The sequence below is a fragment of the Manacus vitellinus genome, unplaced genomic scaffold (assembly GCF_001715985.3).
Source record: "Manacus vitellinus isolate BGI_N305 unplaced genomic scaffold, ASM171598v3 scaffold_4_pilon, whole genome shotgun sequence".
NCBI lineage: Eukaryota > Metazoa > Chordata > Aves > Passeriformes > Pipridae > Manacus > Manacus vitellinus.
Genome location: NW_021940604.1, coordinates 21517176 through 21542465, shown reverse-complemented (window position 1 = coordinate 21542465; position 25290 = coordinate 21517176). Strand labels below are relative to the sequence as shown.

Genomic DNA, 25290 nt, shown 5'->3' with positions numbered 1-25290 from the left:
TTAACACTTTGATAACCAAAATCTTGCCTACTCTGCAAAATAAAACAGCATCACAAACCACTCTTCATCTAACTCCTCCTTTCTTAGCAAGAAAAGATTTCAAGGTTGTATCATTTTTTACCCATAGACATATACTCTTGCTATATTGTATCTTGTTGCCCATAAACATATTCACACCCTATAGGTATCAAAAACACTGGAGGATATGGGTTTTAGATACTCCTCCCTGCCCTGCACCATGTAGTGCATATTGACTTTATACATTATATTTACCCAAGAACATACATAGAGAGATAGCAAGAACTATGTGCTTTTTACCTTCTATAGAGTATTTGAACTATTTCTACCCGAAGTAGTTTTTCATACAAGTTCCTTCCTTGGTTATTTTATTGTTGTTTCCCCCTCACGCCATTCACATTTTTTTGGTGTCATGGTTTTTCTTCCCCTCTTTAATGCTCTGCTTCTTGTTTCTTTGCCTTCCACCATTCTTCTATATTTACAAATTTTGGGAAATGCTCTGCTGCAACTTGCCTCTCATTATCAGCCTACTATCCCCCAGTATTTCCAGAAAACTGAGCTTCTAAAGACAGATCATAAGCATGTCCCCTACCTTAACTGTAAGAAAGATGCAGTCAGTAACTGCAAGAGTACCACAGACAGACAGTCAAATCATCTTTATTCTGACAGTTTTAGCCCTATAACCCTAGGAACACAGGGAAGAGCAATACTCACAAAAGATTGCATTGAGTTGACCTGGTGAGAGGAAAGGGCTTAGTGAACCAGTAAAACACAGTAGCTTCTACAAATACAGTCCTGGTGACATTTTTTAGAAAACATAAGGTGTTTTAGTGCTGGTGGTGGTAGAATATGCATGTATATAAAGTCTCAATCTGCTTGACAAACTCCCTGAGGTAAACTACTTATTTTCTTTCATGGCTGGTTACCTAAGTGAACACAACAAAGACTGCTGAACAATAAGATAGCCTGGAAGAAAAGACATTCCAGTCATACTCACTAAAAACTGTAGTCTGACTCAGTCTTTGAGACAAAGGCTGAAAGCTCTGACTGTTCTCCACAATGTTTAAAATTGCTTCTTCATTAATAAGTGCCTCCTCTTTAGCAGTATGCATCATATCGGAGTCTTTAAAAAAAAAAAAAAGAAGAGAAAGCATAAAACACATAAGACACATCACTACATTATGAAAGCAAGCCACTTCAGAATGGATTTTACTATCCAAGTATATTTCCATTATTTGCTGTGGCAATTTTATAAAGGCTTACTCTAACAATAGTAAAAATAAAAGCAAAACTACTCTTAATTTTTTCATAACTGACAATCATAACTTCCTTCTGCTAATAGAATAAACAGTCAAACCATGACACAGATTTATGCCTAAACAATTATGATATTAAAAATACTCACCTTTGTTCATCTTTTTATCATCATGCACTTCTACCATATTAGCTGGTGCACACTGAAAGGCTTCAGGAGAAAGTACCTCAGAATGTAGTGTTAGCTCAGCAGAGAACTCCTCTGATCCATTACTGTAGTCCAATGATCCTGACAATGTTCTAGTTAATTGAAAAGCAATTTTTAAATGCATATTTAAGGTTTGCATAGAATACTATACTTTATGATAAATGGCTAAACACTTACACAGAGAAGTCATTTTGCTTGAGAATTTCTTTAAGTCTCTTCTGAAAAAATTTTTCACTCTCTGTTGCTGGCACAAATCCACGGTCTTTAAAATTTGAAAAATATTTGTTATTCAGTTTTACTTCGACCTCTTACACAGAGAGCAGCTAAAATTACTAATTTTATTAGGAAATGGTTCAAAGTTGAAGTATCTGCTAACTTTAAGTGCCAAACTGAGGGCTGATTTTCCAGGCGTATTTAAACACTTTCAAATACTTCACATACTCTGACTGATCTCATCTGTAACTGTGAGTATCAACAGCATTTACAAATCATGAAATTCCACCAAGGTGAGCATCCAAAAGAAAAATCAGTGAACAATTTTGAAAAGTCTGGTTTATGTAGTCTGAATAACCTTACACAAAAACACAGGAAAAAAAGTCAGTGAGAAAGCAGTCTGCCTTAGCCAGGAACCTGCCTCTTTCCTTCTTGCAATCCTCTGGTTTACTTGCCAAATATCATTCATATTTCAAAAGAAACATGGCCTGGGTTCTGCAGAGAATAGCCTGTTCCTTATGCAATTACTTTGCAGAGCACAGTCTTCCCTTTGTAATGAATTTTACATAAGAACACAGGGATTTGTCTATCCTATTAGAATTTTAATCTAATATCACCTTAGATATAATTCCACAGAAATTAAAAGGAATTGCTCTCGTGCATAAATTACAATGGAAAGCTTCAAGATAAGAGATTTAGTTTTGCCAGTATTTAAACATTTAAATGTTTTCCATCACAAACCATGCAATCTTAGCTGTCATTATCTTTCATTCTGTCTAGAATGTTTTGCAGCTAGCAGAATCATGATGTTTTTAGGCAAGATTATGTATCTTGCTTTAAAAATCGGAATACACATATTGGACAATCAGTAAGCTTGGAAGCAAAAAAACCAGTACATCTAAAAAGCCCTCAAACTTGATACACCAACTTAAATCCTACCCTCTTGCTTGCTTCTCATTCAAAGTTTGGATTAACAGCTGCACAATTTTACCTTGTGACTCAGGTGGCTTAATCTGAGAAGATTCACATTTCTGTCTCCGTCGCTGCTTTTCGTCTTCCCATATAGCTTGCAAACCAGGGTTCCTGCCAATCTGGGCTGAAATAGGCAAGAATATATGAAGGGAAGTCTGTCAATGTGACAAAGCATTCTTTCCCCAAATCAGATTCTGACATTATTCTTCATTTCTTTTTCAATTCTAGTCTGTTATTTTTTAATTGTAATTCTTGCCTTACTCTAGGATTCAGTGTTATGTAAAAGTTAAGGTGTAATTTGATTTGTTTTTTAGATCTCCTATTTTAATGTAAATCTTTGGTTTTTTATGGTCTTCTCATCAAGTATGTGTGTGTATGTATATATAGGTGTATGTACATACACATGCATACTTGATGTTAATATTTCCATTACTATTCTCTTTATAGGTCTGAAACCTTCTGTTATACATTAACAAAAATCTCTTTATATTGCTCTGATAATAGGCTATTTTTATAACCTGTTTTCTTCCAGAGTTAATTCAATTCTTTTTTAAAACTTTATAAATTTTTAAATCAACAATTTACTAACACTGAAATTTGGATTGTGATTTAACTAAACTGAGCTTTAAAAGAAGATGACAACATAGTTTCTATTCTAAAACCATTTTACATGGAATGTTGTTAACACTTCACCTTCAATATCCAGTTGATTTAAAATGTCGGCAGCTACTGCATCCACCTCCAATTCACAGGTACTTTGTGGCTCAACACCTTTCAACATTAAAGAGCTGTGACAACATAAATACCACAGGTTAATTTTATCAATACACTGATTTTGAAACATGGACCATCATTTTCCAACTGCACTAACATCTAAAATATTTCACGGGGAACGGAGTAAGTAACTGAATACAGAATTATCAGTTCTTATCCTCCCCTGCAAGTCCTTAAATTAATGGTCATATTCAAATCTAATTAGATAAGAAATCTGTATCTTCAACTTAGAGGGTCTAGCTTTTTTCTTTTGTGAGAAGAAGAGAAAGACCTGGTAAACAATGCTAAGTACAATTACAATAATGTTCTCCTCCTCAAATACAAGATGGAATGTTCTATAGAACTCAGCTAATAGGACCACATCCATAGGCATGATCTTGCACCCAGAAAACACAGTGGCAAGAATTTTTCTCTCTCATTCATAGTTAAGAGCAATGCAAAACGCTTTAACATTTACAGATAAGGGAAGTGAAGCAAAAAATATTTTATTTTTCAGATTTTTTCTTTATGCTGGTGAATATAAACAGAGCATTAACAACCCAAACACATGCTGAACTAAGGATAACTGGCTCGGTGAAGACTTAAAATACTAGAAACAGATTCAAGGTTGTTGTGCAAGGATCTTGTAACAGCTTCCTGCTGTGCCTTTTCAGAATTGCAGAGGTCAGTGACCTTCCACCTGTTGCTGTCAGTGAACCACTTTTAAGAGGTTCATGGAGGAAGCTAAGAAAGAGAAACCTTTTCCCAGGTTTATGTGAAAGTCTATTTACCCTTTAAAAATTTTTAGGGAAACACTGAAAATCCCCTCAAAGCTCTTCAGGACCATTTGTCTGTGTTAATTAACTGGTGATTTAGAGCACCTAGTTGTACTCCTACATTCCCTGACACACACAAAGCCTCAAAAATCTCAGCAAGATTATAAGATAAGATATAATTCCTTAACATTTTCAATGCTCTCTAAGTTTTGAATAGAATTTACTATAACCCAGGAAGGTAGTAGATGATGTAATTAAAAGCTGGAGATTCCGGACACTTCTTTGAAAATTAAGTATTTAACTATCTAGAAATATAAAATCCAAAAGAAATGTAAAATTAAATTCCCTCACTTATGTTGCAGTTATGTTATGTTATGTTGCAAGCTGAGTGATCTGGTTGATGCATCCAAGTGATGGGATGCCATCAGTAGAGACCTGGACAAGCTTGAGAAGTGGGTCTGTGTGAACCTTGTGAGGTTAAAGAAGACCAAGTTCAGGGTCCTGCACCAGCACTGGGGCAACCCACAGGCTGAAGGACTTGGGGGCACTGGTGGAGGGAAAGCTGCTCATGAGCTGGCAATGTTTGCTCACAGTCGAGAAGGCCAACTGCATCCTGGGCTGCATCTAAAGCTGCGTGGCCAGCAGGTCAAGGAAGGTGATTCTGCATCCATCTCTGGGGCTCCCAACATAAGATGGACACGGACCTGCTGGAGCGAGTCTAGAGGAGGGACACAAAGATCATTAGGAGACTGGAGCACATCTCCTACAAAGACAGATCGAGAGAGCTGGGGATGTCCAGCCTAGAGAAGGTTCCAGGAAGACCTTCCAGCACCTTCCAGCACCTAAAGGGGGCCTACAAGAAAGATGGCAACAAACTTTCTAGTAGGGTCTGTAGTGATAGGACAAGGGGTAATGGTTTTAAACTGAAAGAGGGTGGGTTTAGACTAGATGTAAGGATGATTTTTTAAATTTTTTTTTTAAACAATGAGGGTTGGTGAAACATTGGAACAGGTTGCCAAGAGAGGCTGTGGATGTCTCGCCTCTGAAAACATTCAATGCCAGCCTGGACAGGGCTTTAAGCAACCTAATCTAGTTGAAGGTGTTCCTGTTCATTGCAAGGGGGCTGGACTAGATGACCTTTAAACGTCTCTTCCAATTAAAATTATTTTATGATTCTATGCACACTTTTAAGGACAATACATTGTCATCACTTCCCTCTCTTCCCAGTTAAACCATCACTTGAGAAAGAATTCCATAAATATGCTCAAAATGCATACTTTTCATGTCATTCACTTTGAGTGTTCATCAAAGCATTTAAACAGAGCTGGCCTCTTGCCTGCACAATGGGTAACAGGAACTGCAGGCAAGCTGAGACCTGTATTTTGATCCCACAACAAGAAAGAACTGCAACATCATTGGGAAACAAGAGTGAGGGAGGAGGCTGCAAAAATTGTTGGCTCCCTTCACAAAAACCAAAGCATTTCTGGGAACAAGCAAAAGAGGACCACAATATATAATGGCCACTGATATCTGAAATCTGGTAAAGATCAGCATTTTACTTGTCTGGAGGATACAACAGCAAAGCTCTGAGCTTTCCACTTTTGTTAATTTCCTCTTTTAAAAGAATACAATAAAAACAAACAAACAATGAGGGGAGGGGCAGGGAGGGAGAAAGAAAGAACGAAAGTTCTTGAAAAGTTTAAGAAAAAATGTATTTTAGGGTTAGTGACCTATTTCTGAAGAGTTTGTTTCATGACCAAAACCATTAAATGAAACATTTGCCTTTCCTCTGACAAAGACAGCTTTCTATTCTTTTCCCTTCAACTAGTTAGGACGCTTTTTCCAAAAAAATCTCATGTCTTGGTTTCTTACATCCCCATCAAGAGTATGGCCAGTGAGTTTTTTTGAGAACTGATCAAGACCAAAGACAAAATTGGCCAAGAGCCTTCCAAATAATCAGATTTTTTATCTATGAGAGATTCTAATATGGATTTATCATATAAAAATAACACTAAATTCAACATTGCTGAATTCAGAACAAACTGGTAGTTGTCAATGTAAATTAAGTATTTTTCCATAATAATATTAATTTGAAGCATGTTCTTTGTCTGCAACTCATTCAAACAATTGGAGCAACTAGAAGTAGAAGAGTTCATTTTGCCCAAGCTCTAAATCAAACAGATTTAAGGAATCTCTTTGCCAAAACAACAGTATTCCAATTCACATGGCTTATTATTCAAATTACAAACACTGAGCTAACAAGAGTCCTTTCTGAAACAAATTTAAGATTTATCATCATAGTTGTCATTAACATTTTCAAGATGAAGGCAGGGCTGGCAGTCAAAACTGCATGCTCCAAGGACTGATGTGGAAGCTAATGAAGACACCTGACACGCAGAGTAAGTTCATAACACTTGAAAAACATCTTCCCAATACAACCAGTTCATTAGCCTGGCATTTAACATCCTTGTCAAGGTGAGCTGCTAGACACTTGCACTAGTTGAAGTCAGGGCAGTAGCACTACAAGCTTCTGCCACATTCAGGTAAGCCACTAAGGCCAAGAAGCCATTTTTTCCCACTTAAGGAAAAGCCTCAAAGGGCTCATGAAAGCAGAGCAGATTTAACTGGCCCTTCTAACATTTTAATTTACGCTGATTAAAACAAAAATGTCAGGAGGTGAGGGAGGAGCACAAACTGTCCTGAAGTACAGTTATTTAACATTATTACATCCTGCTTGGGAACTGTTTAATCTGAGTATTGTCAATAGTTTGGTGAGAAGAAGTCAGAACATGTCTAGTCTCCCAGCTGTAATCAGTTGAAAATATGAACTAGCAGTTGTAAACCCTTGGAAGATATTCAGAATGGCCTGTTTGACACAGATTGCCCTACACAACAGACTAATCACCTGCTTCATATCACAGGCATCAGTTTTGCAAAGAAAAATCGTGGTTTATGTAATGTCAAAACCATGATTTGAGAATATCTGTCTTAGAACAAGATTAGAAAAGAAGACTTAGTCCCAGACAATGTGTCTAGGTTTCATTTTGTAAAAGAGAATGTAGAGAGAATTGTTCACAAGATACAGCTTGAATGCAGACACTTGAAAGGCAGGGTTAAGTGAGGTGGCATAGGAACAGAAGCAACCCAGCTGCAAAAGAACAAAACTTTACTCTCCAAAAAGCAAGATAAATCAGGGTTGCGCAACACTGAGTTGCCACGCTAGGCTACTTGGGATACTCATACCAGTCCATTTGAAATTGCCCTTCATACCTATACACCATGCTGAAAACCTGCAATACAAATCCATCTTATCTTTGTATGAAACTCTCCAAACACATTATTTTGAGAAGAGACAGAGAAAATGGTCATTATTTTTGAAGAAAATAATAGTTTGTTTGCACTATCCACTGAGATGGTAAGTATAGTTTAGGATGAAACCTGTGCTCAAAGGAAGTACCATGGTTTGGTTTCTCAGATGCTGAGGCAATGAATTAAAGCTACAGTCAACTACCTACACCACTACATACAGCTAGATAGATCAAAGCCCTCAAAAACCTTGAAGAATGAACATCAGTGTCAGTATCCTAATTACCAATATTAATGACAGCCTAAGGAAACAAGTTCTGTGATGACCACATCTGAGGTATTTATAATGTTAAACTGAGCATAGCAGACAAAAATTAACTTCACGGAGAATCTGAAAAGTGTCACTCAACTGCACTGATAAGGACTCTAAAATCTGACATAATAATTTTCCATATTCTGTTCATGGAAGAAAACATGTCTCTGTTTTCGGGATGTTCCAGTGACTTTAATAACATGAACATTATATTAAAAATCAAATAGCTAAATAAAAACATGCACAACCAGACAAGTGAGAAAAGCAACTATGACATCTACAAACCTAGTAAAAATCTGCTAGATTGTGCAAAAGTGTTATGCGTCAGATGTCTCCACTTCCATATAAACTAGTGTCTAATTGCAAATCTAGGATTTTTAAAAAGTGCTTCTCAAAAGCAGTCTACCAGTCATTCTGCTTTTAACACATCATGTCCAAGTGGTAGATTTGACTGGCAGATTACTCCAAGTCTGACGTTTACCAAAAAAGTTTTCTCAATGGAACTCTTATAAGGGTTTCATCATTTATTATTACCTACTTGAGAGATAACATAAATGTGTCTCATGCGAAGAACTCCTGATGTCAAAAACTTTAGGATAGCACTGCCAGATTCAGGTGTCTACTGCCCATTTTAAGGCAGGCTTTGCAGGTTCCAGGGTAATAACACTGGCAAGTATTGTATCTAAAAGCCTTAGAACAGCAGGCATTCCTGGGCACTAGGGGCTTTGGACATTTGTCTACTTCATAACAGAATCGCTCTAGAATTACATTAAAAGACATGTCCCTGGCTCAATACAGTATGCTAATCATAGCAGCAAGTTAGTAATTCAGAGATTTGCCAGGAGCATGACAGGACATAGCTAGGTTAAATACTGTTTTGGAGATGTGGCAGAGTAGCAAGGTGCTTTCTAGTACTGAAGAGGGAGTTCAGTTACCAAGAAACTTTGTCAGAGTTCTCAAAAGTTCTTTGAAATAAGGAACCACCACTGGCACTTACTCATGCAAAATGTCACCCATGTTACACACATGACTTCTAAATACTATTTTGCATATTAACTTCCAGGTACCCAGAATCATAGTTCAGCCAACTGATATACTGTGTTCCAAAGTCAAGAAGTGTCAAATCACTGGCACTGCTTCGTTAAACAAGAGAACTTGTTAACTGCTACGTACAGCAAGGACTTGGCAGATACATGTTGGACTATCTCTAAAATGTATTCTCAATGTACACAAAACAAAGGATAATGAGGTCAAACAGACATCCCAGTCACAAAGAATACAAGACTGGCCTAGAAGTTTTGTGGTCTCAAACAACATTTGAATGTCTTTTCCCTCTTTGCTTTTTCTTGACATAACAACTAATAACTTCACTGTACAGCTGAAAGGTAGGGAAAGATTTATGTGATTTTCATATCTGATATAAACAACAAGCAAAGAACTTAGAATTTCAGTGACAGAAGAAACTCCAAATGCTGCTGAAAACATTCAAGTGGTGAAATACAGCAAGTAAATTTTTTTTGCTAAACAATTCACAAAACAGATAATTTCTCTTAAACTCAAGAGGACTGGAAAATAAAGTGTGGGGACTCTCCTGGTATTGCACATGAAACTAGAAATCAATACAGCTGTTGATATAGCTACACACAGAAGCTAAATGTGTTGGGAATACAGAACTCATTAAGGAAAGACAGAAATAAAGGAAGAAAGGCAGCTTTAGAGATATCGAGTAATGTTGTAGACTGCAAAAATAAAAACAATTGAGTCACAGTCATTTTAAGAAACAATTACAAGGGCTTCCTCAGATAGGTATCTCATATGATCTAGGTCAGATGTACCCTAGGCAAGGTTGATCATGACAATTATAGGTCCATTAAAATGACCTAGATACAAATTTTCAGAATTTGAAAGGAAATAAAGTAGGAAGGTAATCTGAAAGAGGGACTGCAGCATGGGTTTGATTACAAGAACACTGTTTTAAGTTAATGCCTCCCATAAATAATCCAGGAGAAATTATAACAGGCAATTAATTTGATGTAGATACAGAACAGAGCAAAATTAGGACTGGAAAAATTTAGGTTTTTTACTTTGCTGTGGCATGTACAGCCTACAGCATAGGAAAGACAGTCATGCTAGAACACCTTTAATAAAAAAATTAATTTTCTAGACAAAAGAATGTTTGACACAGTATCATATGGGAAAAAATCTCAGTTGGAGGAGTTGTAAATGAGTTCCTAATTCATTGAAGCATTTTAAGAGCTAAGTAAAGATGAAATTCCTATTGGTTATATGAAAAAAACCCAAGCATTGATAAAAAATTTGTAGAACTGAATATAGACCAGTTTCTGTGACTGAATCTACTTCACTTCTCATTAATATTTTTGGCAGAAAATGCAGCAGTGTGGTAATGAAATATGCTGATAAGACAAGTCAGTAGACATAAGCCAGTATCAGAAAACAAAAGCAGGATAACTTAGAATTAGAATAATATAAACAGGATGAAATATAAAAATGGGATGCAAGATCCTACAAGAACTTCCAAGGGATTCCAAACAGAAGATGTTCCATTGGAAAAAAAAAAAAGGAATAGAATCACCTTGTACTAATAAATCCTAAAATGCTTACAAGCCAAAGTGGCATGATAAATGAAACTGTAAAGCATATCAGGAACTACCAGTATCATTGCATACAGTGCTAGAGAGAATCTGTCTGGCATCTTATGTAGTATTCAGGCTTTATGTTCATGAAATAAATTCCTGCTGGCAAAAGTACAGAGAATAAATATGCTAGGGAAATGGACAGGCTTGGATTTTCCCCATTACTGCTAACATCCCACTTCTGGAACAAGCGTGAGTGCCGGAGAAGGACTGGCACAAGTAAGGTGCTGTATTCCTGGTTGCATACACAGAAGCGTGGAAGAAGGCAGAAACAAGGCCTGTAGTTATAGCTATGAGGATGCACACCTTGGCTCCTGCTATGCTGACCTCATCCCTCTCTGGTTTTGACAGCCAGGAAGTGCAACTTTGCTTTCTTTTCATCTTCCTTCCCCACATCTGTGTAAAGTAACATCAGATGATCCTGGTCTAATTTACAATCCAACCTTCCAAAGGTTAAGTAAGTTGTAAGTAAGTAAGTAAGTACTTATTTACAAGCCAAATACACGTTGAAAAGGACTGTGAATGAAGTGTGCAGCCAAAAAGGAGAAGAAAGAGTTGTCCAAGAACAACTGGATATAAAGTGACCACAAGTAAAATCACTGTTACAAAATCTTAAAGTAGAAGTAGAATCAGAAAACCAGATGTTACCTAACACAAGCTTTTGCACACTAGAAAAATGTGAAGTATGGTTTAAGGCATGCACTTCCTACTGGAGAAGCAAATGTTCCCAGAACATAACACTAGTGGGAAACAGGGAATATTGAGCCTGATAAGCATTTTGGAGCAGAATGACAGGAACCACCCTAAGACTGAGAAGACCACTAGATGACAGAAGGACCTGTCAAACATCAGGAAGTAGCTTAAAGAAGGAACTTGCTATGGATGAACTGCACAAATCAAAGTAGCTCCAGATACTGTCAGTTTCTCTCCCCTCCCCAACTCATCAAGTCCAACTGTTAATCTAGCAGTGCTAAACCATATCCCCAAGTGCCAGAACCACATGTTTTTTTTAATACTTCCACAGATGGCAATTCCACCACTTCCTAGGCAGCCTATTCCAACGCCTGACTAACCTTTCAGTGAATAAAATTTTTCCTAATATTCAATCTAAACCTTCCCTGGCACAACTAAAGGCCATTTTCTTTTGCCCTGCCACTTGTTACCTGGGAGAAAAGACTGACCCTCGCCTGACTACAACCACATTTCAGATAGTTTTCGAGAGTGATAAAGTTCTACCCTGAGCCTTCTTTTCTCCAGGCTAAACAACTCCAGCTCCCTCAGTTGCTCCTCATGAGCCTTGTGCTTCAGACCCTTCCCCAGTTTCGTTACCCTTCTCTGGACACTTTCAAGCACCTCAGTGTCTTTCCTGTAGGCAGGGCCAAGAACTGAACACAGGATTTGAGGTGCGGCCTCATCAGTGAGGTCATGTTACTTGAGTGATTACAAAACCAGAATCTGTGAACTGATGTGTAACTATTCTCTATAACTACTAAACTCCCTTGGCTCTTAATCAGAAGTCATTAGCTAGAAACTTATCTTCCAAAAATCAAAAAGCTGAATTTGCCACATATATTCCCATTGTTATGTCCTGGTTGGATTTTTCCAACCATACACCAGAAAGTGTCAGATGACCAAAACTATACCAAGAAACTAAATAATGATAATTTGTGTCATATCAGCACCTTTTTTGAACATATAAGGGTCCTTTAAATGAGACTGGAATCCTGTATTACATACAAGTTGATGTATATAACAAAATACAGCACAGATTAAAAAAAATTGGCATGCTGACCTTGGTATTTCATCTTCTTCCCATTCAATGAAAGATACATGGCTTGAATTTTCTGGCAAATGAATTCTATGATGCTTACTTACACCTGATGTATCACCTAGGAAAAAAAAGTAGAATGAGAAATTAATTCATTTAATGTGGAAATATTTTTAAACATATCATTATATAACTGTATTTATTATTTAATATTACCAGTACAGATGCTCCTAAAGAATAAATAGCACTGCATGATATCATCTTCACAAATTACTACACAATCATATAAATGATCTTTCTTTCTAACATGCAGATACATATAAAAAGAAAAACACATTCCTAACACACTGATATTACTAGGATTAAATTTGTTGTGCTCTAGTCATATCTTAACCTAAATTCAATCTTTTTCTATTTGTACAAGTTTCAAAATAAATTGTACAGATTCTGATGTAAACTTCAGAATTCCCAAGTGCTGAGTCAGAACCCAATGGAAATTAGAAGCCAAAGAAAACACTAAATTCTACTTCACACTTTTCCTCCCTCTTACTTGTGAGCTGAAAGGGAATATACAATATATTCCAGATGCAGTGGTTGTAGCAATAAGTGGAAACCTGCAATGAAGGCAGATGTCTGATCTACAAATAAAGAAAACACCATCTAAGTTTGCTCAGAGGTCTCTGTGTAAGGAAATGTGCTACGAAGTCATGCTGGAGAAGTCTACTCTGAAGATTTACTACCTCCCTTCAATCTCTGCCTGAACCTTCAGTCTTCAGAGAAAGGAAAGACAACATACACAGGATATGGCACAAGAAATCACAAAGCTCAGGAATGGAGGGAGGCGGAATGGGAGAAGACTTTGAAAATTACTTAGTCTCTTACTTCTATCCAAAAGACCAGACTGAACCTTGAATTTTCTCAGCTATGTTGATGTCACACACTAGCAGTTTTTTGGAACTAAATTTACCTTTCAGCCACAGCAAACACTTTTACATTTGTTAAAGATACACTAACTAAACAACTCAGTTCTCAGAGGTCTTCATTAAGTGAATATTTATTAGAACATGTATTTTTATTCTATAAATTTCATAATACTCTTGCCAATGTGAATTCCACTACTTGGACTAGCTGGGTAGGGATATGTCATATAGCAAAAAGCCCTGAGTACTACAATTACTACGGAAGCAGCTGGCAAATACCATGCCAAAACACCTTAGAAGCTACAAACAGAAGCAAGCAGGTTTAATTAAATACATTCCAGACAAGCTTACTGCACCCAGACTAGTTCCTGCAAACCCTGCCTCCGCATCAGACTCTTAAGTGCACTGACATGGTACACAGACACTAAACACATATGGGATATGTGGCACTCAAGTGTGGTGAAGAGACACACCCGTGCTTATGCAGGAACTAACTCACATTTCAGCCACACCAGCACTGTTAACATCTAATGCACTGTGATGCTTAAGCAGGTGATTCCAGGAAGGCAACACAACGTATCTGATCCCATTTGCACAGATTCAGCTCAAACCTAGCATAGCTTCGCGTCTGTGCTATCCCAAAGTGATGATTTGTCCCTAGGTAGAGCTGGTCCAGGAAGAAACACAGCCATGTTTTTACCGTGTGGCACATCAGCTAATTCTCCCTATTAAGATGCAAGCTTACTAGGTATAGAAACATCTCTTGTTATTTTTCATCTGCAACTTGATTATTCTGAATTGACAAAACAGGGCTAAATAGTTGTATATTTTAAAGGAAAATACATCCCACAGCAGTTGTGCAAGTTTATAGGCCAACTGACGAAATATATACTATTATTTTTCAAATTTATATGTATTTCAAATACCACACCAGAGCGGTTTTAGTGCATTATTCCTTTTCTTCCCCATGAACCCTATTTTCGTATACTTCTAAAAATCAAGTCTCAAATTCCTGTATCAGTTTGTTTCTTCAGTAGAGTTACTCATAGGGATAGAGATTTAAGGATACTCAATATTCCCCTTTTCTTGATATAAAGATCTTTAAAGACAGTAGGAGTACCACAGACATGGTATTTGTTCTCCGACAATTGCAAGAGAAGTGTAGGGAACAGAACAAAGGACTCTACGTAACCCTTGTTGATCTCACCAAAGCTTTTGATACTGTGAGCAGAAAAGGTCTGTGGCAGATTTTGGAATGTTTAGGATGTCCCCCCAAGTTCCTTAAAATGATCATCTGACTTCATGAGGATCAGCACGGCCAAGTCAGATATGGCAATGCACTTTCTGAGCCCTTTCAAATAACCAACAGTGTGAAACAAGGCTGCGTTTTTTTTCAGCATGATGCTTCAAAGGGCCACAGTAGACCTCGACGAAGAAAATGGTACCTACATCCGATACCGTACTGATGGAAGCCTTTTCAACCTATGGTGACTGAAGGCCCACACCAAGACCTTAAACCATCTTGTCCGGGAGCTGCTTTATGCTGATGACGCCGCCCTTGTCGCCCACACAGAAGCAGCTCTGCAGCGTTTAACATCCTGCTTTGCAGAGGCTGCTGAGCTCTTTGGGCTGGAAGTCAGCTTAAAGAAGACAGAAGTTCTCTATCAACCTGCACCTCAGGAAGTCTTCCATCATCCCCATATCACCATTGGTGAATCAGAGCTCAAATCAGTCCAGCAGTTTAATTACCTAGGCAGCCTCATCACTATGGATGGTAAGATTGACGGAGAGATAAACAACAGGTTAGCAAAGGCATATAGTGCTTTCGGAAATCTTCATAAAAGAGTTTGGCGAAGCAAACACTTGAAGAAAAGTACCAAGATCAGTGTTTACAAAGCCATAGTGCTGTCTACTCTCTCATATGGATCTGAATCATGGGTCATCTACCGCCACCACCTGCGACTCCTAGAATGCTTCCATCAACGCTGCCTTCGTACAATCCTAAACATCCACTGGTCAGATTATGTGACCAATACATCTGTTCTAGAACAAGCAGCAGTCACAAGTATTGAGGCCATGTTGCTGAGAACACAGCTGCGATGGGCAGGGCACGTCTCCAGGATGAAGGACCACCACCTCCCTAAGATCTTGCTTTATGGTGAACTTGTCACCGGCTGCTGCAAGAGAGGAGCCCCGAAGAAAAGATACAAGGACTCCCTGAAACAACATCTCAGCCTTGGCCATATTGATCACCATAACTGGTCTACTCTGGCCTCCAATTGGGAGGTCTGGAGACACACCATCTATAACGCTGCTGTTTCTTTTGAGAACGCACACAGGATCACTCTCGAGGAGAAAAGACAACGTAGAAAGAACCATGTCTTGTCAATACCACCTAAGGAGTCTTTCTGCTGTGCCTTTTGCAACTGAACTTGTCGCATTGGCCTTTTTAGCCACCAGCGCACTTGTAGCAAATGTGGGTAGAGTCCTTCCCAAATCTTCGTTCGCAAAGCCTAGCCATGAGTGGCATGTGGTGCATGAACGAACTTGCAGCCTTCATCACTGTCCATAAAGACAAGGACTTGAGAAAATGAACTCCTGCATCTTCTGGATACAGGTTGATGAAGGTAGAATATTCCTGCTACCAACAAATTTGCCTGCTGGCCTCTCTCAGCCTTCAAAATAGTCTACTTATCTCAGTGAGAAAAATATCACTGGAAATAGGCTCCTGAGGCTGCTTACTTATATTTACAAACAGATCTATTACTGAATTTTCTACTACTTGCCAGACCAAATTTTAGATCAGCATCTGCAAGGGAAGTAAAATAAGTGTTTGCTGCACATCTTAGGCAAAGGCTTTTACTGCTGTTTGGCCTGGCCTGTATAACTCAACTATACTTGACTGAAATGAATGCATACTCCCAAGACACAGATGCTGTGGAACAGGCAAGTAAGTGTGTCAGTTGTAAGCAGAGGCTGTGCCTTGTACACCTGTCCAACAGGTCTGAGTTTAGAAAGGGTTGCTGTACAAGGACAGTAGTGCCTCTGTAAGGCTGTACCAGGGACAAACCATTTGTTGCTCAGCTGCTGTGCCAGGAGCAGTAGACAGTGATCCTGTGCCTGTCCAGCAGACCGAGGCTGGCTACTTATGGATGTGTGATGTGGAGCCATGCAGAGCAGTACGAATGTTGCTAGGAGCACTGCAGCCATTATCTGATCAAGCCAGACAAGGCTGTCATTTTCTTCCCTTTATCCCATTGGGTTCTTCCCTACAAGAATAGTCGAAGTCCACTGGTCTCAGCCCATGCTCCTCTTTCACCCTCTTGTTCCCATTCAAGATTTAGGTCTCTCATCCTTAAATAAATGATGAAGGAGAATAAAAATAGCCTATGTCCTTAATCTATCATCTGAAAGAGAGGAAAAATAGCTGTAGAAAAAGAATGGAAACAACTATTTGATATAATCACATTGAATGTTTCCAGATGGCTGCTTTGGACACTTGGAACACAAAAGGTACCTAACTATACTTCCTCAGGATGGAAAATCCTGAAGATGCTCTTGTCTATGGCTGACCTTTTGTCTTCCTACAGTTCTGACACCAGCAAAAAGTGTGGCCTATTGGTGTGCATGAAGAGTATTTTCCTTTAAATGAGAATTAATTATAAAAGTCCATGCAGTAGTCTACTGCTGTAATAATGAAACAAAATTAAAGTCAGTACGATTATTGCTTAGCATTTTTACAGGAAGATACTTTACCATTCTTTTCAACTTCTGCATTAGCTGTAAGAACAGCTATGATCTAAACAATCCTTATTTTATTAAATTTTAAGTATGAAAGACATGGCTTTCCTGCTGTTGTCTCCTTTATAATGAAGCATTTAGATAACATTAGGGACATTCTTACCAAACTTAATTTTTGTGTCAGTGTGTACATTCAAAATGTCAAACTACTTTTTTAAAATACTTCCTTTGCTCAGATGTTAATACTTCAAATTTCACCTTAGAGCAAACAGCCTTAGCACAAACACAAGTACTTTGATTAAAAACATTGCTTGTCATCAGAGCATAGTGATTAGCCATAATTTTGCACAGACACTACTGCAGCAAAAAAATAATTTGGACTGACATAAGGATCAGAAACAAACATAAAAAAAAAAAAATTAAGCAACAGTATTAGTATGCTATCTTCCATGTCAATTCTTCAACCAAATAACAACAATTCCTAATCTTCTAACTTGAAAAGAGGTATGGTCACAGCTGCACTGCTGACTGAACATGTGTTTCTCCTTATTTCAGGAAGCAGGCTCTTCCTCAATCCCACACACAGGGACAAAAAGGAAAAATGACACACAGGGACTTTGTTTTCACACAGAAAGCAAACTTTAGGGAAACAACACTATACACATTCAGCCAAACTACAGCAAAAGTCCGACAGCTAGTGACATTTTGTTCAAAATGGTAGCTTTTAGCCTTCAAAACAATTTGGTCTTAAGAAATAAACACCTTACTTTTTCTCCTTGCCTTTCTGAATTTGACAGCAGCCAGGTTTATTAAATTCATTCCATATAAGTTGTAGTCTATGAAGAGTTGAAGGAGGTAGGGAATATGGGCTTCATGAGGCTGGTAAGATTTGTTCATTATGGCTCCACCTTGCAGAAGCTCACAAACTCTAAAATTAAAGATAAATTAGGACATAAACAAAAAATTATTCCAGAACAACAATAATGACACTTTATTTTATCAAAATATAAAAGACTTTTTAAAATTGTGCCTTAGTTGTATTTGTAACTTAAGAACTGTGTTTTCATGCTAAGAGATGCACAAAAATGATCTCTGCTAATATAGATAGAATATTTGGGTGTTAGTTACAAAGGAGCCTTGAATCCTTCAGCCTAAAAAGCATGAAACTCTCCGAAAAAAACCATCCTGCACTGTTCCTGCAACTGATCCAAAGCCACTGTAGGCCATGGAAATCTTTTCCACAAAGTAACTGTGGCAGATGTGTGCATACACACCAGTAATAACTTCAAAAGTCTTTCTAGTTCTCCTTGACAAGTATATGATGACATCCTGCTTGGTTTTAAAGCTACATACTGTACACTCAGAAACAGTATTTTAACTACTCCCTAGAAGCATGACAAATCCTCTCTTTTAAACAGCTACACATTAAAAAATAACTGCAAGTATTTGGATTAATTATGAATTGGTGTGATAAGTTTATCTCAAACTAATAGTATATATGTACAAATCAAAGAAAAGCACTAAGCATTTCTAAATGCAACAAACTGGGATTAAAAATAAAGTTTTCTACAACAAAAACCAAAGGAATAATTTAAGTGAATTGTCAGTGCTTATTTGGATAGGAGCAATTCATCACAAGAAGCTCCAAATTTAAAAACTGTCATGTCAGCTATACATATAGATTACATTAAGACAGAAATCTTAAATCATGCAAAATTCCACTAGCCTAGAAGAAAAATCAGACAATCCTATCTTATGATCATGTATTAGACCTTTTAAAAAAAGTTCCAGCGGGTACTAGGGGTTTCAGTTTATGCTTGAGAAATAATTCCTCCTTATTTGTTCCTGAATGTACTGTAACTACGGTGATAGTAAGACTGAGATCGACGCTGCTTTCATTTAACAGAACACTATTGAGAAACAGAGAAACCATCTAATAACAAAAGCTATTCAGTTTTCCAAATGTATCTTAAATTTAATAATTGTCGCTGGAATCATAAACCTTTTAAGAAATATCCAAATTTACTTCATAATATATGAAAGATGGCTACACAGCTTTCCTCAAGAGTTGCAGAAAAAGTAACCAGATGCAAATTTCTCCAAGTGTTCAAGAATTACAGTTAACACAAGACAACTAAAGGCAAGTATGTTTTGGTCTTGCTTTCCTAACATGCTACTGCTTTAAAAAGGTTACTGATGTGTTTAAAATTAGCAATGTCTAAAGTGTCTTGAAATCTTGGGACAATAATTCTGTAACTTTTACTTTGTTAAGCTATTGGTGAATCTTGTTTCAAAACTGACTTTTTAATTCAAGATATAAGGAAATCAGACACAACTTTGTATCTCCACATCTTTACCTTTTTACCATTGCAGGATTGTAAAGATAAATCTTCATAAACTGTCTCTCCTTTTCATGGTAACCATAAAAAGGCCTGGAGAGAAAGAAATAAAAGTAAGAAACTAGCTAGTTATTCAAACACATTTTACTATAAAGAGTATTAAATTCCAGGGGGCAAAAAATAGAAGATAAACCAGAGAATGAAAATTTCCACATCAGGCCAAAGGGGAACATTATGATTCTGTATAAGGATAAAAAGAATAGGGGCTATACATGCAAAAATATATAAAAAAATTAGAAGGCACCTATGGCTTAACATAGTTTTTAACTTTCCCCACATGAAAACACACTGATGGCACACCATCATAACAGTACTTTTAAGAAGATGGACTGCTTCAAAAACAGCCTTCACACTTTCTGACACATGTTGCAACAAAGTCCTTAAGGACATTAATCCTGCAGATCAGGTGTAAATGAGTAAATACCAGTTGTATAACATAAATAACCGAACAATGCAAATGGCTTAGAAGAGTGAATAGCTGCCCATTTTCAGTGATTACTAATCACCTTGTGCACTAAATGAGGCATGAATCCTGAAGAAAACAGGATTTGAGAATGCAATTAAAGAATACACAGAACAATGAATATGTCAAGACTAAACTGAGGCTGAACAGGCAACATTAATTCTGGTATAACTTGACTGAATTACTGACTTTTCAGCATCTAGAATTCTAATTTAATCTAACATGCTTGTAAAACAGCACATTAAGGAAACAGGCCATAATTCAATGTGTTGGGTGAATGCAAGAAGTCAACAGTTTGCAGTAATCACAACCAAAGTCAACAGAAATTCAGGAAAGCATAAATTTACTTGTTACCTCTACAAACAAAATAAATGTCTTCATCAAAAATATTATTTCAAAAAATTTTAGAGTGGACGTTTACCTGCTAAGTCAAATGAAATGAAGTTCAGTAGTAAGAGGGATTTCAGCCCTAAATAAAACACAAACTCAACAGAACCTCACAACTACTGCTACCTTTAATATGGTTAAACATGCATGCATGCATTTAGTATGGCCAAGAGTTAGACTGAACTGATAAAAAATTTGTTTCTGATGTTAAAACCGAGCTACATTGAAAGAACAAATTTAAAGCTGCTAAGCTGAAAAGATCATATCTTGTATATGATTCATTCTCTCTCTTATAGAGATAGTATAAACCTAATGACAGGTTATATACATTAAGCTATAATGGCCCATCCTCACATTGACATGGCAGCAAGGAGGACAAAATTTACAACACTTTCAAGGTTAGCTATGAACACCTTCACAACAGACAAGGACAGAATATTTTGCCTTTTTTTTATTCTTGGATCTCCACTATGTTTGGAAATTAATGCAACAAAAATTTTATATAAAACTTACAGAGGTTTAACAAACACTTTTAACACAAAACAAATCTTTCTGCTAATGCAGAAGGTCTCCAAGATAGGCTTCTTATCACAGAGATACTATATCTCTGAGCAGAATTTGTCTCAGGTGAGAATAGATCTGTGTCACTACATAAACATGTCTATCTACCCAGGTAAAGATGAAGATATATTTCAGTTAGGCTCTTGCACAAGCAAAATACCTGAAACACTCTCTCCTATGCTGCTTTGAGGCAATGAGCATCTGACTTTCAGTAATGGCTGTTTTGAAGCTCTAAGACAAGGGAGGTGAAAAACAGGCAGGTTCTCCTAATTTCTACCTGTTATTTTCTCATTGATTCAAGTAAAGATTGTCTTCAACAGTTTACTCTGCCCAGCTTTCACTATTGAGATGAACAGCTATACTACCATTTACATAGTTCCCACAAAAAGAACAAAATTAAGGAATTTGGGGGGTTATCTTACCTGTTACTGTAAAAATAGTGGAAAGTTCTGATTGAAAATAAAAACACCTTATTGCAGCCACTTTACTACCAATATCTAGAAGCCACTAAAACTGGCTGGGACCAGAAATATTATCTTCCGACTCTTAACAATTAGAAAAAATATATTTCAGAAGTGCAAGAAAAAAAATAAGATAGTGCTGCACAGTACTGAAAATTAGCATTTACATTGCTTTGAAGATGAAAAATTGCATGCATGTATAGACTACTTGTGTTCTTCCAAGACAGTTTCCTATTATTTGCTATGATTCGACATATTTTTTCAGCCCTTGATTATGCAAGATACATAAAAATTAACTAAGAGAATCCTTAAAATGTTAAAGGTCAATAATAGCATGTAGTTCCAGCAGCAGCAGAAGCTATACCACATAAAACACAACAGTCAGCCTGGTAGATAAAGAAATGAATGTTTAAGAGCCTCCACTTCATGGCCTGTACTGCTGGAAGAATCAGATGCATAAACATGACCTGAACTGTGGAGGCCATTTTAGATAAAAAACAAAAGGAGACCTAGAGTCAGTCTTCTGCAAGGCATGCCTGCTCTTGGGGAACCTAGAATAATCCAGAAAGGTAGAAAATTGTGGCTGGAAAGTACTAGTGCAACAGCAGAGCTAAAACCAACAGATTTGGAAAAATTAGGATACAAACTTAGGTAAAAAAGGTTGTGTCAAGCGGGGTTTTTTGGGAAAACCTGTTGACTATGTTAAAGTCAAAGCAAGTGAGAAAAGTTACTTAAAGTTGTACAGGCCTGTATGAAGACATACATGAGGGGAAAGAAAAAGGAGTGGCACTGCAGTCACCCAAGTGCAAAGTAAGTGCTTGAATGTAGTACAACTGCAAAACATTTCAAAACAAATAACCAAAAATCCTAACAGGTCATACTTACATTCCAGATACTAATGACACTTTGAAAACATGCTGAACAGTAGAAGATGGATTGCCTAAAGCCACATTAAGGGCTCTGTCAATGCTGAATGCCACTTGACGAAGATGGTATTCTGGATGCTGTCCAAAACCATCATATGGTACATAGAGGTAAGGAAAGATACCATGTAAGTGGAGACAAGTCTTCTGACCTGAAAATAAAAGGGTAAACATTTATTTTCTAACGACTACATCTTTTTCTTCTTTTAAGGAGTCACCAAATTTGAATTTTTTCATGTTGGTTTCTGGTTCCCAGATAGGATAAATTTATGAAACAAATGAGGCATATTTCAAACAAAAGGTATCAGTGTAGAGCAGTTCTCACATTTGATTAATTGACAAAACCAACACAGAACAGATGTGGTTACATGGCATACATAGGATTACACCTGTGTAATAGGAGAATTCACTACTAATTATTTTTTTTGTAGTCATAACATAACACATTCCTAAGAATAATTTTGCATACTGAGTCAGTGTTGGACAGTTAATGGTTTTTCAGCTTTGTGAAAATTTTTCAGTATCAAAGCTCTTCCCATTCTTCACTGGGATGAGCACACAACCTCTAAGAAATTAAAAAGAACATCCTGAGCACCTAGGAGGCCATTTAATATTCTAGTTACTAAGGCATAAGTTGAGATGTGGAAAAAAACCAGGTGATTTTCAACTTCTAAAATCTGTGGATCCCTGAGAGGTCTCTACTGTATACGCAGATCTCTAGACTTCTAATACCACACTTAGTTCTCAGCATTAGCTTCCACAAGCCTGCAGTAACAGCAGAATGAAAGAACACACCATGAAAACCTTTGTGCCAGACCACAGCCTGAGCTCCTCATTCAGACAAGGCAGTACAGTGACGCAGACTGGGATCTCCCAAACCTGCCACATCTTTTTTTTATTGGAGGGGTGAGGGGAGGTCTAGTCTCAACTGCAATGCATGTTCTCTGTTCTCTTAGCACAATACAACAGAGCATGCATTCACTGCTGAAACAAACATGAGATCCTGCTCACAACCTTTTCAGTCCCAAAGATCATTCATGACTTTTCACCAGCCAGTGAAAAACTTCCACAGAAAAATACTATAAGCACATGTTGCTGATTAACCCATCACCACAATGATAGGCAGCACACATCATTTTGCATTGTCTGGATGAACTCCCTGCACGAGGACAACAAAACAGGCTGCGCTTTCATCAGCCAGGAGATAAATGTTAAAAAGAGGCAGCACAACTTCACTGGTCCACAAGACCAACGAAAAGACTTCCAGAAGTCCACTCTTTCAAACTGAGATTATTGCTCAGCAGGTGGACCTTGCCTGAAGTAGTTATACTCATTCATACCCATATCAGTGCACCAGTGGCCACCCAGTAAAGACAGCTCTAGATCCATTAAAGCGCAGGTAGAACAGAGCTTCAGTCTCAGGACTGCCTGCAAACCTTTTACACCTGTGAAAAGCATGCCTCCAAATACCAATAGCAGCATAGCCTTTTTTTTTAACTAGGGATTAGATTTATTGCTCTTCAAATAATGTCTAGAAGTGAAAAAAATGCTCAAAGGATGGTACTACAAGTCCATTTTAATGGTGAATTTTATTCTTCTTGCAAGTCAACTCCATCAAGCCTCTTCATCAGTGTTGAAATACAATCTATATAAGCATTCATAATGTTGAGGTCATCATCTAGGAATTCTGTTCATGCCTTTAAAGTATCTCAGGAAAAGAAAATTCTTATTTATGCATCATGTTTTTCAAATAATAATACACTAAGAAAAAGGGGAAACTAAAGACAGAGACACTATGAACTAAAGGTTTGTTTGGGGTGGTTTTTTAATGGAAAAAAATAAAGCACAGTAAAAGCTTTATAATTCAAGAAACTTCTGCCCCCCTAAGGTGGAAAAAGTAATTTATTAGTAGCATGTGAACTGCAAGAGGACTGATTTGTGGAGTGGTACCAAACCATTTATTTTCTGTACCAAGTCATTAACAAATCTGAGTGTTTACTTCTGGTTGTACTTAAGATTGATTTTGAAATAAAGGCTTCCCCCATCCAAATATAATTAAAGTTCTACAGTTTCTCTATTCAAGTTTGGTTTGTTTGTTTGTTTTTGGAAAGGGTTTGAGGTTGGTGGGTTTTTGTATTTTTGTTGTTGAGTTGGAAGGGGAGCGGGTTGTTGGTTGTGGTGGGGTTTTTTTAATGTATCCCAGGATCAGATTCGGGGAGAAATTCAAACTCATTCATACATATAATTTGTCTGAATGCCCACCGAAGCTTTTAAAAAACAAGTGAACAAACTAACTCACCCCAAGCTAAATCTGATATTGGAGCTACAGACTACGAATTCCTGGCAAATAGAGAGGTCTATCCCCCCCCCCCCCGTGAATTTTATAAATTCAGGTGTTTTCTACCTACGGCCTGTCAGTCACAATCAGTTATGCACTTACACTTCTTTTTGCACTAATAGCTATAAACTCCTGCTCTTTTTGATACTTTAAAAAATACCTTTAATGGTTGCTCAAGTATTTTGAGCTATAGTTAATCTATGTCCCCCTAGAACACAAAATTGCAAAGCACCAGAATAAAAAGAACAGTAAGGCAGCCAAATTTACTATACCTAAATTAAGGTTCCTTTCAAGTTAAGCAGCTATTTAACAGTTCCTGCTGAACTGAAAATATAATCTTATTGTTGAATTAAAAAAAGGGACACATACAAAGAATGTTTCCTTCTCTTTCCTTCTATCCCCTTCCCCTGCACTCCCCTTTATGTGCAAAAATCCCATGAAAAACATACTATAGCTTAAAATTGAGTAAAGAGTCAAATTACCACTTAACTCCAGGGAAATCTTACAGAACATATACAATGAGCTGCTCTTCATTTTTGATTCTGCCAAGAAAGCAAACAAGTTACTGCTGATGTAAGACTACTATGAGGCCAGTAGCTGTCAAGTTACATGGGTTTACACAGCTACTTACTTTGATCCTTGATAGTATTGACTTATTTACCATGATTTTTGGTTATACTGCTATTTTTACTTACACCCACATTACTACAAGTTGTACTCTGCCAGTATTTAGAACAGTCATTTATTTCCATCATTTAAGTAAAAGCATCAAAGTGCATCAAATGTCATGGTATTGAGTTTGAGGACAGACTCCAGTAACAGCAACCATGGTTTGCACTAAACCATTACAAATTCTAGTGAA

At 37.3% G+C, this 25290-nt stretch overlaps 1 protein-coding gene across 1 annotated transcript in view; it reads right to left on the bottom strand.

The window, feature by feature from the left end:
* Positions 1-23548, bottom strand: part of REV3L (REV3 like, DNA directed polymerase zeta catalytic subunit) — a 79086-nt gene extending 55538 nt beyond the window's left edge. Inside the window, exons 1-10 of the mRNA XM_018077767.2 lie at positions 23431-23548; positions 22053-22242; positions 19254-19328; positions 17664-17824; positions 12260-12356; positions 3359-3453; positions 2685-2789; positions 1658-1742; positions 1424-1572; positions 1016-1141 (exon numbers count right to left, since the gene is read on the bottom strand). Of these exons, the coding sequence (XP_017933256.2) occupies positions 1016-1141; positions 1424-1572; positions 1658-1742; positions 2685-2789; positions 3359-3453; positions 12260-12356; positions 17664-17824; positions 19254-19328; positions 22053-22242; positions 23431-23548 (1201 nt within the window). The remainder of the gene's footprint in view (positions 1-1015; positions 1142-1423; positions 1573-1657; positions 1743-2684; positions 2790-3358; positions 3454-12259; positions 12357-17663; positions 17825-19253; positions 19329-22052; positions 22243-23430) is intronic.
* Between the last annotated feature and the right edge of the window lie 1742 nt (positions 23549-25290).